At 51.9% G+C, this 14,785-nt stretch overlaps 1 protein-coding gene across 1 annotated transcript; it reads right to left on the reverse strand.

The window, feature by feature from the left end:
* Positions 1–200: 200 nt before the first annotated feature.
* TGM4 (transglutaminase 4) lies at positions 201–14,296 on the reverse strand. The gene is made up of 14 exons (XM_009687810.2): positions 14,157–14,296; positions 10,477–10,656; positions 10,185–10,291; positions 9,744–9,873; positions 9,182–9,300; positions 7,582–7,689; positions 6,862–7,036; positions 6,153–6,291; positions 5,768–5,871; positions 4,076–4,327; positions 3,033–3,419; positions 1,663–1,832; positions 1,076–1,212; positions 201–549 (listed from the first exon to the last, which is right to left on the reverse strand). The coding sequence occupies exons 1-14, from the start codon at positions 14,170–14,172 to the stop codon at positions 408–410; spliced, it is 2,166 nt and encodes a 721-aa protein (XP_009686105.2). The 5' UTR covers positions 14,173–14,296; the 3' UTR covers positions 201–407.
* Between the last annotated feature and the right edge of the window lie 489 nt (positions 14,297–14,785).

A 14,785-nucleotide genomic window follows, 5' to 3' on the forward strand; every position in this document is an offset into this window, starting at 1 on the left:
AGGTCCGGGCAGCCTCCCGCCCACGACAGGACCGCGGCTCCGCCAGCCCCAAAAAAACACCTCCTGGGCCTGGCCGGCCAAACCTGCGCAAAGCTGGGACCAGCCCAGCCAGGACGAGCCAGCCCCAGCCCGCGATCCTGGTCCCGCTGCCCGGCCCCGGGGGGGCGACGATAGCACAGCACGCAGTCACGCCGTGGGTTTTTAACTGTCTTTATTAAATCATCGTTAACTGCAATCAAAGCAACTATGCCCTTTAAGTCACTTACATTCCCTTAGCTTAATGGGAGGGGTTTTTTTTGCTTTTAGGAACTATTATCCAGCAATCAAGGAGGCAAAAAGCGCCAGTGGCGCACAGCTGTGACAGGCGTTTAGGGAGGTCGCCGCTCGCACCCTGCGGCGGCGCAGCCCTACTCGCTGACGGTGATGGCCTTCTCCACGGATATCCCTTTGACCTGGGTTGAGGTCAGCGTGGCTACTATTTTCTTCTCTCCTGCTCTCTTTGGAGTGCAGATTATCTGAGACTTAAAGATCCCACCAGGCTGTACGTCCCTAAGGAGAAGAAAGAAACCAAACAGTCTCGGCATGAGCTTGCAAGCATTTCACTTAATCACTTAAGCGTTTCACTTCAATGCTTTCTACTCGTTCCACTTAGGCCATCAGGTCTGTTTAGCGCTGCGGTTTCCCTCGTCCTGTAACCCACGCGGGACTCGAGCCCGCTCGGCGCCGTGGGGCCGGCTGGTGGTCCCAGCGCTCTCTGGGGAAGGAGCCCCCGAGCCCGTCCCGTGCTGCTGAAACGCTAAATTTGGAGCTGAAAGGAGCAGCTGAATTTGGATCTGAAGGAAAAGCGCTGAGAAAGCCCTCGCGTCGTCTGAACGCCAGGCCGAATGCGCCAACCTCCGGGCAGAAGCGTCTGCCGCCCGGACTGTGCCCGAGCGCAGCACGAGCCCGGACACGGCTTTCGAAGAGGTGCGTGGCTCTAGGTCCCCTCTCCCCTTCTTTAAGGGGAATTTAAAAAGTACAGTTCTGCCGTGCTGTTTTAATACAGGGCCTGGGCTCGCTCAAAGTTTCGCCTTACCCTTCGTCAAACGACGTCATCTTGAACATGCCCAGGCCCTCCACGAACAGCTTGCAGTCGTCCAGGGGGATGCTCAGCGTGTTCTTGAAGATGAAGGCGCAGGTGAACTCCTCGTCCACTTTCGCGGTTTCTGGCATCTGACAAGGGAGGGGAGACAGAAGCAGGCGCGAACGCCGGGGGTCAGGGAGGCAACGAAGACCGTCGGTGCCGGACCTGCTACCGTTTTGCTCTGAACCCCCGCGCGTTTGGAGCACCCATACAGAGGAGGCCGGACCAGGCGAGACGCGGGAGCCCCTCCGGACGGTCTCTGCATGCCGTAAACCCTCCTGGCCGTGCCGTAAACTCTCCTGGGGAAGACTTCCCACCTCCAGCGTGGGGTCCCCCAAAATCCTGGGCACAAACCCTTGTGGGCCCTGCCTTGCACCAGCCCACTCGGCTATTCATGCTAAATAACGCGGCCACACCGGCATGCTTTGAGCTGAGCGTGCTTCCTACTTTTGGAAACTTTTGCTGGGAAACCTCGGCGTTAAGGGTAGTAGGGCTTTCCACCCTCGTCCTGGAGGACGCCTGGCTGGGTGCTGCCTCACCTTGACGGTGATGGGGGGGTACTGGAAGACCAGCGTCGTCTCCTTGGTGACTTTTTCATCTGTTCCCTCAGTCTCGGCAATGACAGTGACTTTGATGAGATCTTCATCTCCCACTGAGGCCAGCACCTCCATGTATTTGTCAGCTGCTATTTTCAGAGGGATCTGGGTCTCTGCGGGGAGAGAAAACGCGACAGAGCGGCTCTATCACGCACCGAGGAACTGGGCAGCAAAGCCAGCTCTGCCAGCAAATGCCTGAGGTGCCTGTGGGACGTGGGATGAGGGGCCACCACCACTGCGAAGGGCTGGCTGGGCTCACGCCATCTCCTCTCCAAGCACCAGCTCGGCCTCGTGTGTGGCATCTCCATAGCCCAGCTCAGTCCATCCTCATCCTTAGCTGCCCCCAAGGTGGCTGAGAAGCATCTGCCTGCATGCTTTTAAGCGCACTTCCCCTGGGGTTTCTCTAAGGCACTGGCTGGAAGACAGTGAGTGCTGCTATATAATTAGCTGCTCGCCTTTCACTTCAGATTTCCTTATCTCCAAATGTAGGTAGCTAACCTTGTGTCCTACCCTGCTGCATTTTGACAGCCACAGTACATATGTGAAAACACTCAGAAAGCACCAGAAGCGACGATTTTTTTGCATGAGTGACTCATTCTTGGGATGAGCAAGTGCTGCTAATTAGTCATCACTTACTATTTTCTTATTTAGCAAACTTCAGTCACAATATTGGGGATCAGAAATGCAACCGAGGTAGCTCAGAGATGCGCAGCGAGCAGCAAACAGCTCTAGGAATCAGCTACGCTGGCAGCCCACAGGCTGAAATTTTTTTGGCAAAGAACTCAGAAAAGAATTCCACAATCCGTTCATCAGCACTACAGCAGCAAGAACAAGAAAGAAAAGGCTGACATTTTTCAGCCCATCTAAATCCTGTGAGGGATCTGACCGATATGGACGATCCACATCTTGAGGCTGTGGTGCCATCTTTGGAGCGCTTACGCTTATGCAGTGCTTTGCAGGGCCGTGCTGCGCGTGATGCTCATGAGCGAGACACACAGGCACACCTCACCCACACAGTGAAAATGTCTGTCAGCTCAAAGAGCTATATTTCTAACCAGCTCCCTGACATTGCAGCGGGGCAGGGACTGTTTCCATGTTTTGATCCCTGCCACAGCACAGGGATCCCAATCAATGACTAAGACTCTCTGATGCAGTCACAAGAGAGGAAGGTAGCAGGTAGCCAATTTCTTTTCTTTCTGCTATGCAGAGCCATAGACTGATCTATAGTGGAGCCACTACACCTTGGCTTCCGGAAAATCAAAGATTGTCACAACAAATAGTCTACAGAACGTAGCTGAGATCTCTGTGCCTACCAGATTTGCCTTCAAGCTTGACGATTTGCTTGATGGATCCAAGATTGGCCTTAATTTGACCAATATAGGACTGCAGCTGGCAGGAGGCGGCAAGATTGATGGTCCAGCTCCTAGGAGCAGAGGTCTTCACTATGAGGCCCAGATCAATAGGATTACCAGGATACAAAGGTGTTTTGCTGGTTATCTCAAGCTGAACATCAGGCTTGGCGACCACCTTGTGCTGGTCCTCTGTGCTAGGGAGCACCTCATGCGGGCTCCTAGACCTGGGGTGCACATCAGGGTGGACCCCAGCCATGGGGAGCGTGGCTGAAGCAAAGCGTGCTAGAAACCCATTTCCTGAGATGAAGGAGGAAGCTCGCTGCATGGACATCCTTTCCTCTGGCGAGCCTGGATGGAGAAAAACGTGGGTGATCAGGTGTATCTCAGTCTTCTTGCCTAGAGCCACCTTCCCTTTATTTATCCTGCTGCTGCTGGGCAGAGAGGATATTGGGGCCCCAATTGCCTCCTGTCTTAGCTCAGGAGCCTTAAGTAGTTTTACACTACCACTGAATCTAACTGCAGCTTTTTGGACTGATGAGGGTCTGGGGGACTTATCTGAGGAGACACTTTTAGCGGATGGATGCTCCTAAGCTTTCTAGCCTGCGAACATCCCACGCCTCGCTGGGAAGGGTCTAATACTCTAGCACAACACCTCTGGGGCTGAGGCAGGGAGAACCAGGGAGAGGGAGGGTTTTTTTTAGGAATTTTTCCTAATGTGGTGTGAGGATTGGAAAGACTAAAAGGAAAGAAGTTAAGCAACTGTGAGTCAGACCACACTAGGTTTGTTGCTTGGCCCATTCCTTTCACTGCCTGTAGGCTTGCTTGCACCTCTCCTTGGAAAGCAGCCCATAGGTGTCACTGCAGGCACAAAGGTACCCGGGCTTTACAGCACTTGCCATTGCACCTGCCCCTGTGCTTTCCTCCTGGGAATAACACGCTGTGGGATGACTTAGGTGGCCAAGGTTCTCCTCTTTGACACTGTTTTATAGGAGGGGGGAAGTCACCTTCAGGGTACTTGTACTGCGCTGTGATGTCTTCCCGCTTGTTTTGCCCCACGGCTTTCGTGCTGATGTTCTTGCCAGCAGCTCTGGTATCCACGGCAATTTTGATGTACTTCTGCTTGCCATTCACGTTCTTCACGTACCAGTAGACTTTGTCGGCATTCACTTCCGCATACACAAACTTGCAGTCAAAGTTCAAATACACATTCCCTTCTCGGACAGCCGTCAGTGGAGATGGACCACACTGGAAAACACCTAGAAAGCGCAGTGAGCATCATCCACTTTTTCAAATGTGAGCAGAGCCTCCAACTTTTATTCCACCCACGAACCCCTCTCCCCCAAAGCAGGAACTTGTTGCCATGGTAGTTGACTTTTAGTAGTAAATACTCCTCCAATTCAGTTAGGTACTCCAAAAGCCCTCATTCCAACAATAGCTGTTTGTTGGTCTTTTTGCATGACCAACTGTGTTTTGTATCAAAGGTACACACTGCAAAGGTCTCGTAAGAGCCTTTATGTGTTTTTTCTCCTCATAACCATCTTAGGGTTCGAAAAAGTCACAGCTCTGTGATGGAGTCCACCAAGTCTGGGCACCAACATCGACCTCTTGGCAATAGCTGACCTTCTGCATGGCCTTGAGGAGTCATGCTCCTCTTTCTGCCTCTAGATTCCCTCTGTGTGCAGGGAGGGTGGTGGCCAATTTTGGCAGGATTTCCTCTCATTTAGAAATGAATGGACTAATGACGCCCTTGGGAAAGCTTTATAGAAAGTGTCATTATGCAGGAAAGCTGCAGCTCCTCTCCGTAGGGTAGTCCCGAGCCCTCAGCAAAAATACACAGAAATACACAGAATCGTTTAGGTTGGAAGGGACCTCTGGAGATCATCTAGTCCAACCTCCCTGTTCAAGCAGGGTCACCTAGAACATATTGCCCAGGATCACATCCAGACGGCTTTTGAATATCTCCAGGGAAGGAGACTCCACTACCTCTCTGGGCAACCTGTTCCAATGCTCAGTCACCCTCACAGTGAAGAAGTTTTTCCTCAGGTTCAAATGCCTGCAGCGACTAATGATGCTGCTGCACTTCTCCTTGCATCCTGGCTTTGTGCGGGTGCCCCAGGCTGGGGGGTGGCAAGACAATGAATGAGCCTTGCTCAGGCCCTGAGAGCCCTCTGCCCGGGCTGCGACGCAGCGCCCTCAATGCACGGAGAAGTGTCTGTGTGACCACTAAACACTAAAGTAAAAAAGAGAAGGAAAACCTGCTTTGCCCTTCAGTTGTGCACCGCGTTTGAGGCCCTTAAAAATATGTTTCCGGCGTGAATCCATGTGTCTTAACTCCATTCTCTGAGTGATAATGAAGGACAGGGAAACTGAGCGATGGGGACAGGACTTTGCCTGCGCTCAGGTTCACCAAACAGATCAGGGGATGGTGGGGACAGAAATTAGCTCTGATTTCCAGCTGTGGGCTCTCACCTCTGAAATGATATTCACTTCCCCACAGCATCCTGCAGGCTTGGTTTTCTGCCTGCCAAGAAATGTTGTTCCCTCCGTCCCCTGATCTGTTTGGTGGATGGCACTGCCCAAGTGCTTGGAGAGGCACAGAGGACCTCCGGGTTTTGCTGACCAGGGACCCTAATTTTCATGTGAAATGTCCCTCCCTCCCCCAGGAGCACAGAAGGACCCTCCTAGGCAAATCTTACCTTGACTTTGCTCCTGAGGGGTCGAATCGATCGTCTGCCAGCCGTCAAACCCCGCTGGCAAGTCCGGCCGTTTCATCCACACATCATTCCACACGTGGAAGTTCCTGGGTGCGTTTAGGGTACAAAGGAAAGGGGAAAAAAAGGATTATTGGTTCACTGTGGTATAATATACACCTCCAGCACCTACACCTCTGCTTAATCCTCCTAGAGGGCTGGTTTAATGGGGATTTGTGTGCAGAAAACCCCAGGCTTTCTGCCTCTGCTGGACAGCAAACCCCAAGCAATACGGAAATCCTCAAAGGAAAGCCTGCCGGGGCCGGGACATGCAGCGTGTGCAGTGCAACCCGCAGGGAGGCTGGCAAGTATTAGCTGTCTTTGGCACTACCAGATGGAGTCTTGTGACAGGTTGTTCAGTTGTTCTCCATTTTCATTCAGGTAAACGTCAACTCTCAGGTCTTCCTGCGTGTCATGGGCCGAGTCGAAGTTACTCACGCTCCGGGCTGGGATTCCCAAGCAGCGCATGACTGTGACAGACAGACAAAACATGGATTCACAGAGCTGCTGAGGCTGGAAGATCCCTCCAGAGATCATCCTGTCCAACCCCCCTGCTCAGCAGGGTCACTTAGAGCACGTTGCCCAGGACTATGTTCAGACAGCTTTGGAGTATCTCCAAGGATGGAGACCCCACATCCTCTCTGGGCAACCTGGTCCAGTGCTCAGCCACCCTCACAGTAAAAAAGTGTTTTTTTACATTGAGATGGACCTATCTGGGGTTTCAATTTGCACCCAGTGCCTCTCATCCTGTCACTGGGCACCACCGAGAGGAGTCTGGCTCTGTCATCTTTATTTCCCACCCATCAGACATTTATACACATTGATAAGATCCCTCTGGGCCTTCTCTTCTCCAGGCTGAACAGTGCCAGCTCTCTCAGCCTTTCCTCCTATGAGAGATGCTCCAGTCCTGCAATCAAAACATCATGCCCAAAGAGCATACAGAGGCTCCCCTGTCCCCCCAGTGCTCTGGGAGGGTGCGGTAATTAGGTTTATTTGCATGGGAATTAGGATAATTACAAGGGAGACAACTGACTGTTTACCTGTAGTGAGGACTCCTGAGAAGACCCAACACTGACCATAACGTACTGACTTCTTCTTTTTGTAATATTGCTGCAGAATTGAGACACTCCCGATCCATGTCACAGGGGAGGTCCCGCCGGTGTACACCCCTGACCAGTTCCCGAACAGGACACCTCTGTCATCATTGGCATTAACCTGTGGCACACGGACGCACACACGCGCAGAGGAGACAAATTCAGCAATGAGGTTGAAAGGGGCTTAAACCTCAAGGTCCCTCCGCAGCCTGCATTTCCCCATGTGCCCTCCCGCCCTGTGGCCCCCGGCAAGGTTGCCAGGGCTGGTTGCCCTGTGAAATCCAGAGTGGGAGACAGCATTGCTGCTCAGGGCAGTGCTGGTGCAGCCTGCATTTCGCATCCTAAACCCCACAGCCCCAGAAACGGTGCCACGGCACAGAGCAGCTGCTTCCCTCACGAAACGCAGCCCTTGCGTTGGTCCCGCAGGCGAGCTTCCTGGAGGAGGGCAGCCCTCGGGGCTGTGAGCTGTGTTGCTGGGGAGACGCTTTATTTTGCTTGTTCCTTCCCTGTACTCAAAACTGCCTCTGCCTCTTCCCTTGCAGTTTCCCAGAGGAACCCATTTCAGATTCATCCCGAAATACTGTTCAAAGCCCCAGGGAAAGGAGAACAAATAAGAAGGGGGAGGGGAAGGTGGGGTGGCAAAGTACTTCCCCAAGGGAGCCATACCAAAGCAGACATGGCTCTGGACACAGCCACAGGATCCCTTCGAGTGCCTAGCTTGAGTTTGCTCTGGTCCAGCAGATACATGCAGGCATCCAAGATGAATTCCTCAAACTATTTTGGAGAGAAAGTGGAGACATTTTTACATACTGCTCTAAAATAGAATTTGCTCCATCAGTACGACGTCTGTTTAGGTACTTGGAGGAAACCATCCAACTAGTCCTAACTTCTAAACTTGTTTTATGATACTGAATGAACCTCGTTCTCTAGCCTCTGGGGCTCTCCAAGGCTGTTCTCTTCTAGGAAGGACTTTCTTAGATGAAAAACCACCTCGGAGGGAAACTGTGCAAGACACACCGTGTCACATGTCTTCAAACGTAGCTGGGACCGGGCCCAACGCTCTTTACCTCTATGAGTAGTCCTAAGTTACCTGCGTCATCTCCCTGAAGGCTCACAGGTTACTCACTCATATGAATGACGAAAATTTGAGAGACCGAGAGGTACCCAGTCTATTGACACAGGTAAAAAATACACTCTGAGAAAAAAAGGGTACACAAATGCAGATTATTACAGCAGGAGATTCCTCATTAGCAATTGCTGATAAAGTTCCTCAGGCCCAATTCATAGGGATGTCAAACACCCTAGGTCAGGAAGCTTGAGAGGATATCTATATCGACTCTCATTGCTTAAGGGAAGAATAAATATTAGGATAGGAACAGCCCTACACACAATGCCCGTCTGCCAATTGTGGCAAGGTGTTAAAGGTATTAAAAGGGTGTTAGCATGGGGACCTTTGCTGGGCTTTGCTTTATTTTGCAACTTTGAAAACATAGATTTGTAAAACAAAACAAAACAAAAAAAGAAATCTGATAAGGCATCCCTCCCCCAGCATTTTTGGAGTCTGCCTAGAGAGTGTGCCGGATGCTCTGTTTGCGCTCCTGTGAGGTCTTTATGGGTGCAATTAGTCCTGCTCCAGCATCTACCTCTTAGCTCTAACCCAAGCGAGTTTCCCATTCCACTCTACTGAAGTCATTCTGGAGGGATCATGAAGGAGCAACCTTTCGGAGAGGGAGGACATGTGGTGTCATGTACCTATCATTCCACCAAGCTGTTAGTGAAGGTATCCGTTAGAGAATAACAACCTCCAATAGCGCTTTTTCCTCTATTTTTTTTGATAATGATGCAACAGGTAGAGAATTAGACTTTTTGTTTGTTAGCACTCTCCAAAGCTCCTTACTTTGATAACAACAATTGGTTTACTGCAATCAATAATCAGTAGCATTAGAGGAGAGAGGCTTCCTTAAGAGACTCTTTTCAGCCAGAAATGCTCTGTTCCTAATTTCCATATCCTTCAAGAGGGTCTCGTGGTGTAATTATAAACATATCATTAAACTCTACTCCCAAGCCATGGCTAAGGGAAACACTTAAGTACAAGGATTACGCCAAGCAGGTGAGCCTTCCCAGTGAAACTGGAAGGATTATTCAAGGGCTTTGAGCTCCTCCTGAGCTTAAACTATTCATTGGTTTGATTCACTTACTTAAACAAATGCCTATGAGAGAAAGAGAGGATGATGGTAATAACACAGACAAAGTAGCTATGTTTTACCTGCCCAAAATTCCAAGGTCTACTGTATATGTAGTTTGCTGATCCAACATACATGTATCCCGTGTCGTTGAGCACATATTCGTTCTTCTCAGCATCACCGGCCATGAATACAGTATCCGCTTGAGCAAAAAACACAAGATATTATTCGATTTTCACATGCATACTCTAGGAAGCTTTCCTTGGCAAGTAAAACTTGGGAGCTGGTGGGTGGTAACCTTCACATCAGATGATGGCCATACCAATACTCATACCTTTCTTCCTATTGCGGAGGAATGTCCTATAAGACTACTCTTTATTTTATTCCTATAAGACTACCATTTTATAGCAGAAAAATGCTTCATTTTGAATAAACGTTTATGCATAGTGGACTGCAGAGAGAAGTGGAGCTTGCTGCTGTTGCCACCTTACTGCTGGCTCCATGAGGACAGTGCTTGCAGTGTTTTAAGGAGAAAAAGAGTTGTACCAGGGAAAGAGAGGAAGAAAAATGTGAGGAAAAGTTCCCCTCAGCATGATCTCTGGTAACAGTAATTATAGTCTGCGGTTGCCACATCCATCTCCTTACCTTGACACCATGGGTTGAACAAAAGGTAGACAGCATCATTTTCAGGCTTATAGGTGTTTGACTCCGTCATGACCTCCAGGCAGTATTTTCCTACGATGGCATCAGCCGGACTGGTCACAGCCACCTGGCACTAGGGAGAGGACAAGGTGGGGATGGCAGATCCTTCACGGTAGCAACAGGCACGGCGCAAGCAAACCTGTGTGATGCTGGCACAAGCACAGGCTAGTAAAGGGCCAAGATAGGGGAAAGGGCCAAGGATGGGACAGCTCTTGTGTACGCAGTGGCAGAGCAGTGAATCAAATAGATAATGCTGCTCATGGAAAATTACCAGGACAGCAGGATGGAAACATGAGAATTTGTTCTGCCATTCCCAGCAGAGACGGCATTATTTCCCCTTGCCGTCGACCCGCGGGGAGCAGTGTGTCTGTCTACGGGCTCTACCTCATTGCTGGAGGACTTGATGATGGTGGCACGCCACCCCTTGTAGTCCTTCCCAGACCTCACGTTCAGGCACATCAGGGTCCCCAAGGTCTTCATCGGCTTATCCCCTGGAAACAAATCCAACAAAAAACTCAAGACAGCCGCATGAGCTGACAGCACCGCAGTGTCTAATGGCAAAAGTGAGCAGACGGGCAGCGAGGCGGTACCTCGTGCCACTGGGTGTGCCCAAATCACTTGGGGGCTCGTCTGCTTGGCCTGGTGTCCCCTCGCCGGGGGCGAGCGACTCACTTACCGATGGTGAACTGCAGCTTCACCTTGTCGGTGGTGCTCAGGTCCCTGTTGAAGGTCAGCTTCAGCTGAAAGCCCTGCCCGCGCCTCACCACCAGGCTTTTGTTGTCGTACGCATCGGTGTGGTGCAGACGCGTGTTCTGGCTTTTGAGGAAATCAACCCCAGTGACCTTCAGCTGCGTCCCTAGAAAGCCATCAGCAGAGAGGGAGACAAATGTCGGACATGAAATTGCACAGTAAAGACAATTTTATTCTTTTTAATGGAGCTTTGTGGGTCACAGAAATGTCTGTGAGCGTCCAGCGATCGCGTAAGAAACCACGTCAAGGATCTCTGCAGGCAATGGGTGGTGTAACACAGCCAGCAATGCCCTCTCTGCTCCTGCCCTAAGCACCAAGCACCGGACACCGCGGTCCGGGCACCAGCAGAGCGGGAGGCCACGTTGGCCAGAAACGATCCTCCGAAACCACAGCCTTTTGAGAAAGCTGGTAGGGATGGAAACGAGCAACACGAAAACTCCACGGGCACAGATCAAGCAGATATTTTAAATCCCTCTGGGTTTGTTAATCTGAAATATTGGTAGCTAACCTATACATACGCAGGTACACACAACCCTATACAGTAGACAAGTGTCTGCACTGCCTTGACCAGCCCTGTCCCTGCAGAAACGGATGAGTTTCAGCATCCGGCCGCCACCGCGGCCCGGGGGCTCCTCTCCCCGCCGGCGCCCGGCCCCAGGGCTGCAGCGAGGCCGCCGTGCTGCAGGCTGCGTCATGCCGCGCGCAAGCAGGGTCCGCTCTTGGGGTATTTCCAACAACTCCTCGTTATCCCAGGCATTAAAATAACAACAGCAGCTACCGTGCTAATAACAACACCCGTGTCAAGCTCCCCATGGAGACTCCTAGGGAAGGGTGGGTTTTTTTTTTTTTTTTCCTGCCCCCAGGTCGCCCCCTGGCTACCTTGGTGCAATTTTGCAGGTTTAGTCCCCCCCACCCTGGTCGACGTCTCCCTAATCCTGGTTTCCGGCTGGTCGGTGGACGGGAGCCTCTTGTCCGCGCCGTCAGTCTGGTCCGCGCAGCCGCTGGCGGCGACTCGCTCGGAGGGACGGCGGGAGAGGCTGCTGCTGGCCGAGGCACGCTGGGCAGCCCCAGCGGCCCGCCGCTAGCCCCGGGCGGCCTGGAAATTAGTCCCCACTGCTGGGATTTTATTTCCCTCCGGCCAAGGACTGGCCCTATATTAGCATGGCACACGTCCTTAGTAATCATCAAATAATAATTAACAGTAGCTTTAATTGCTCCTTTCCAAATGCAGCATGTGCAGTCGAGAGGGAATCGAACCGAATGTGCTGAAATGCAGGTCCCTCCCCCCCGAAATTGCTGAGACCCCCCCCAAAGCCTCAGGGATGCCGAAGGACTGGGAAAGGGGACTTTTCAAGACACTGAGGCTGATTCAACATACTTCCCCTCAAATATTAGTCCTAAATGACGTTACAACTGTCTTTAATCAGCCTTTTACGGGTGTCTGCATTTGTGAACCGCTGCAAAAGGTTTTTCCAATAATTCGTTTTTCCCATACAAAGCAAAGGCCAAGGGAAGGTTTCGGGCAAGGAGCCAGCTCTGCCTGCAGAGCTGCCACCCGCCTTGGGGACATTTTGAACTCGAGGGGGGCGACGCTCTGGCCCTCTGCAAGCCAACAGCTGCTTTTGCCATTTGACTTCGGCACAATTTTGGGCCCCGGCGAGGCTCCCCGCCAGGCGCACCGCGCCAGAAGTTGGCGAGCTAGTACCTGTGCGGCAGCGTGTCCAGCCTGTCGTATGTCTACAGTCGTCGTTATCTGCCAATTAACCTTAAGGGATAAGTTCTGTGTAAACAGTGGGGAGTAGCAATACCTCACAGGGCACTCGCACTCGGCTCATGAGTGATTCAGATAAAGACATGGGCGAGTCAGGACATTAAAAAGCACTTACGGTAGCTTAGAGGCAGCCAAGCCAAAGGCGTAATGGTTAATGGGGAAGCGATTAGTTCCTAAAACAGCTCGACAGGTTTGCGCGGCACCAGGCGGCCGTGCTTAACTCGAAAACACGAACGAGCGAGCGGCCGCGGGAATATCAAAGAGGCTGAAATGTGCCCGTAACTGTTTCAACCGTGTTTATATTAAATGCATAACCGTTAACAGCAGTGCGGTAAACAGACTTAAAGTTACGCAGCACTTTCAGTTCACTGACTGCATCTCTGAGTGCTTTTTGTCGACCTGCTTTCACTGGGGCTGAAATGCCCCATGCCCGACACCCACCCCCAGCCGACACTTTGCACAACAACGTGTGTACGTGTCAACATTTTCCACCGAACTTGCTTTACCAACCTAAGAAAGAGGAAGGGGAAGCATGCTTTTCTCTAAATTAGTAGATGTCCTTATGTAAACGCTGTTTATCCTCGTTCCTCACAAACACTTGGGGTCTCTCTGGCTTTGGAGCTGGGCTGCAGAGCTACCAGCAAACAGGCCTGGTGGCAGGAGGTTGCCCACCGAGGCCCGTGGGAGCCAGGGGCAGCCTCCTGCTGCGTGCGCACGCCATGCCGAAAGGCGGGTGCACCCACGGATCCGCCATTTCTAACTTAGGGAGCGGACTCATTTTTTTGTTTGACAGTGATGTTCTTGGACGTAATCGGAATTGTGGACACACACAGAGAAAAACTAAAAAAACAGAAATCTTGGAATATGTCCTCAGTTTCCAGAACACCGTCCCAAGATCCTGTGCCTGTGCAGCGCTGCGGGTCCACGCCGCTGCACTTACTCATCTGCGCACGCGCGCAGGGTTGCTTTCCTCTGATCTGGCCGGCTGTGCTTCTCGCGCCCAGGAGCGCAGCGCAGCGAGCTGGCCGCTCGCCCCTCGCCGCTTTTCCCCCAGCCCCGGCCACCTCCTGCCGCCTCTCCTCCCCAGGCTCGGTCCTGCCGGGCGCTGAGCACCCGCAGCCCTCAGGCCGTGCAGCCGGCCGGCACCCTGATCGCGGAGCACGGGGACGTCAGGCTCCTCCGTCAGCGACGGTTTATAGCAGGGCCGAGCACGCCGAGAGTGCGCCGGCTCGGGGTTTTGGGTGCCCCGTGGTCATGCTGGCCCCATGGGCACCGCTAGCCATTGCGGTCCAGTGGCTGCAGCGGGGGTGGCTGAAGCACCCTTCCAAGCAGGCGCGGGATCTCCTGGCCATAGGGAAGGAAGGACCACCCTGGGGGAGAGCTCAATGCCAAAGCAATCACTCCTCATTTGTTTTGAAACATTTGTCGGGTGATGTCAGCCATCACTAACGAACAATAACCTACCCGGTTAAGGAGCCTGAAAGAAAGAAAATCCTTTCAGCCAGACACAGAGCTTTTCTAAAGACTGCATCTCTTTTCTGCTATAACACTGAGGGAGCCAGGTTTCTCCAGGGTGAAAAATGACGCAAATTAGGCTGCATTTTTCAGTCTGGTTTACCAGTCCAACACAGCCACCATGTGCACATGTAGAACAAGCCCATCCCCGAGAAGGAGCTATTCCCCAGCTGCACAGAAACACTTTCCTTCAAGGTCTCCTCCGCAGCACCCAGCGCAATGGGAAAGCCTGCAACTTCTCCTGGAGCGCCAGTCCTGGCTGCCAAGCCACAAATCTAACGCACGTTATCTTTAAGTCATATTGATCATTAAAAACTCACCAGCTTGCTGGCTCATGTTTCTTGCTGGTGTTTGAGTCGAAGCGTCTGCGATGCCAGTGGTTTCTTAGGCCACTTGCTGCTGAACGTGCAGAAGGAAGACAGCTGCCCTTTTTATCTGTGCCTAGCTATGAGGTGTCAGCAGGTCCACTGCCAAGGGGTGGTGTTTAGCGAAAGGAAGTTCCCGTGAAAAAAATGACTACAAAACTCCCTCTGCACATACTCGGACCCTGAAGAGCAGTGAAACTTAAATCTCAACTCACATGAAAGATGACTGTACAATTGGATAACAACAAGTGGACGGGCCCTTCACTGACAGAGCAGTCAGAGCACGGGTTGGATGGCACTTGTGCCATAAAATCCAGACTATGGGAACTGTAATTCAAGGGCTACCTGTAAAAGTCAGCCTATGAACATTTAACTCTTAAGGAAACAGGTTTGCCATCAGGGCAGCTAGAGGCAGAAGTGACTTTCTTTGAATCAATGAGATCCTTGTTGTCAGGTTTAGGACTAAAGTGGCTGAGGCTGTGGGGTAAAACGCAGTATTTGTACTCGTTGGTTGGAAAGCCGGAGGAGCCTGGTGCTGGCTGCCCCTTCCCGAGGGACCACACAGTGGTGGGAGAGAAAGTCTG

This window comes from Struthio camelus, chromosome 2 (assembly GCF_040807025.1).
Source record: "Struthio camelus isolate bStrCam1 chromosome 2, bStrCam1.hap1, whole genome shotgun sequence".
Lineage (NCBI taxonomy): Eukaryota > Metazoa > Chordata > Aves > Struthioniformes > Struthionidae > Struthio > Struthio camelus.

What these genes read in the sequence shown, in the direction of transcription:
- TGM4 (XM_009687810.2), bottom strand. An exon ending in TCAAGTCCTCCAGCAATGAG is followed by an intron (nt 9,874 to 10,184) that starts GTAGAGCCCGTA and finishes TCCTCTCCCTAG; the next exon opens with TGCCAGGTGGCTGTGACCAG. An exon ending in GACCTTGGAATTTTGGGCAG is followed by an intron (nt 7,690 to 9,181) that starts GTAAAACATAGC and finishes TCTCCAAAATAG; the next exon opens with TTTGAGGAATTCATCTTGGA.